We start from the raw sequence: 1,974 nt of genomic DNA, 5'->3' as shown, positions 1-1,974 counted from the left end.
TGATTATTAACATGGAGTCTGGTGGAGATATGCTGCTTTATAAACTCTAAAAGCAGTGATTATTTAACAGGAGTCTGGGGGGGTTTGGTGATTTTGGTGGTGATGTCACTCTGGTCAGTTAGTGTTTTCATTCTTTCACTCACTCATTTCCTGCACGTTAAGCTGACTTCCTATGTTGATATCTATATTCAGGCGCCCACAACGAGATGGCGACCCACCCCGGCTACTATGGTGACCTGGTGGAGACGGCCATGGGGCTGGTCTCCATGGCGACGGAGGAGATAGAGCGGGACCTTCACCGCTCGATGCCCGAGCACCGTGCGTTTCAGAACGCCACGGGCATCGCCGCGCTGCGCCGCGTGCTCACTGCCTACGCCCACCGCAACCCAGGCATCGGCTACTGCCAGGTACTAGTACTACACATATATATATATATATATATAATACTGCCAGGTACTAGTACTACATACATATATATATATATATATTTACGCAGTAAGTAAAATAAGTATTTAACACTCTGCTATTTTGCAATTTCTCCCAATTAGAAATCATGGAGGGTCTGATGTCCTCGTAGGTGCATGTCCTCTGTGAGAGACATGTCCTCTGTGAGAGACATGTCCACTGTGAGAGACGTAATCTAAAATAACATCCAGAAATCACAATATATGATGTTTTAACTATTTATTTGAATGATACAGCTGTAAATAAGTATTTGAACACCTGAGAAGATCCATGTTAATATCTGGTCCAGCAGCCTTTGTTTCCAACGGTTCCTGTAGTCCTTCACCAGGTCTGACACCCTGCAGAAGGGATTTTGGCCCCCCCTCCACACAGATCTTCTCTAGACCAGTCAGGTTTCTGGGCTGGAGTTTGAGCTCCCTCCAACGATTCTCTATTGGGTTTAGGTCTGGAGACTGGCTAGGCCCCCCCAGAACCTTGATCTGCTTTTTCCAGAGCCCCCCCTTTGTTCTCCTGGCTGTGGTCTCCGGGTCATGCATGATTTCAAACCATGACGTCTTAGTGTGTTACCAACAGTAACCTTGGAAACGGTGGTCCCAGCTCTTTCCAGGTCCTGGACCAGCTCCTCCTGTGTAGTTCTGGTCTGGTTTCTCACCTTTCTTAGGATCACTGAGACCCCCGAGGTGAGATCCTGCATGGAGCCCCAGTCCGAGGGAGACTGACAGTCATGTTTAGCTTCTTCCATTTTCTAATAACTGCTCCAACAGTGGACATGTCTTCACCAAGCTGCTTGGACATGTCCCCGTAGTCCTGTCCAGCCTTGTGGAGGTCTCTAGTGTCTTTGGACAGCTCTTTGGTCTTGGACATGTCCCCGTAGTCCTGTCCAGCCTTGTGGAGGTCTCTAGTGTCTTTGGACAGCTCTTTGGTCTTGGCCATGTCAGTAGTTGGATTCTAACTGATTGTATGGGGGGGACAGGTGTCTTTATGCAGCTAACGACCTGAAACAGGTACATCTAATTTAGGATAATAAATGGAGTGGGGGGGGGACATTTTGAAGACAGACTAACCGGTCTTTGAGGGACAGAATTCTAGCTGATAGACAGGTTTTCAAATACTTATTTGCAGCTGTAGCATACAAATAAATAGTTAAAAATCATACATTGTGATATGTGGATGTTTTTTTAGATTATGTCTCTCACAGTGGACATGTCTCTCACAGTGGACATGTCTCTCACAGTGGACATGCACCTACGAGGACATCAGACCCTCCATGATTTCTAATTGGGAAAACTTGCAAAATAGCAGAGTGTTAAATACTTATTTTATTCACTGTATATGCACAATACTGCCAGGTACTAATTCTACACGTTATATATAATATGCATATAACACAACCCCGGCATCGGATACTGCCAGGCACTAGTACTACTGTGTACGTATATAATTTACAATAACATGAAGTATATCTGCTGTGTGTGTGTGTGTGTGTGTGTGTGTGTGTGTGTGTGTGTG

At 45.6% G+C, this 1,974-nt stretch overlaps 2 protein-coding genes across 2 annotated transcripts in view; one reads left to right on the top strand and one right to left on the bottom strand.

The window, feature by feature from the left end:
* Nucleotides 1-1,974, bottom strand: part of LOC117941481 (TBC1 domain family member 9B-like) — a 16,392-nt gene that overhangs the window by 3,870 nt on the left and 10,548 nt on the right. The gene's annotated exons all lie outside the window — the stretch shown is intronic.
* The window catches only part of LOC117941470 (TBC1 domain family member 9B-like), a gene marked incomplete at its 5' end in the record, with an annotated part of 4,705 nt that continues 2,916 nt past the window's right edge, over nt 186-1,974 (top strand). The window contains one exon of the mRNA XM_034866482.1: nt 186-407. Within this exon, the coding sequence (XP_034722373.1) occupies nt 186-407 (222 nt within the window). The remainder of the gene's footprint in view (nt 408-1,974) is intronic.

Source organism: Etheostoma cragini, unplaced genomic scaffold (assembly GCF_013103735.1).
Source record: "Etheostoma cragini isolate CJK2018 unplaced genomic scaffold, CSU_Ecrag_1.0 ScbMSFa_80, whole genome shotgun sequence".
Taxonomy (NCBI): Eukaryota; Metazoa; Chordata; class Actinopteri; order Perciformes; family Percidae; genus Etheostoma; species Etheostoma cragini.
The sequence above is the reverse complement of the archived record's forward strand: the minus strand, read 5'-3'. Positions and strand labels throughout refer to the sequence as shown.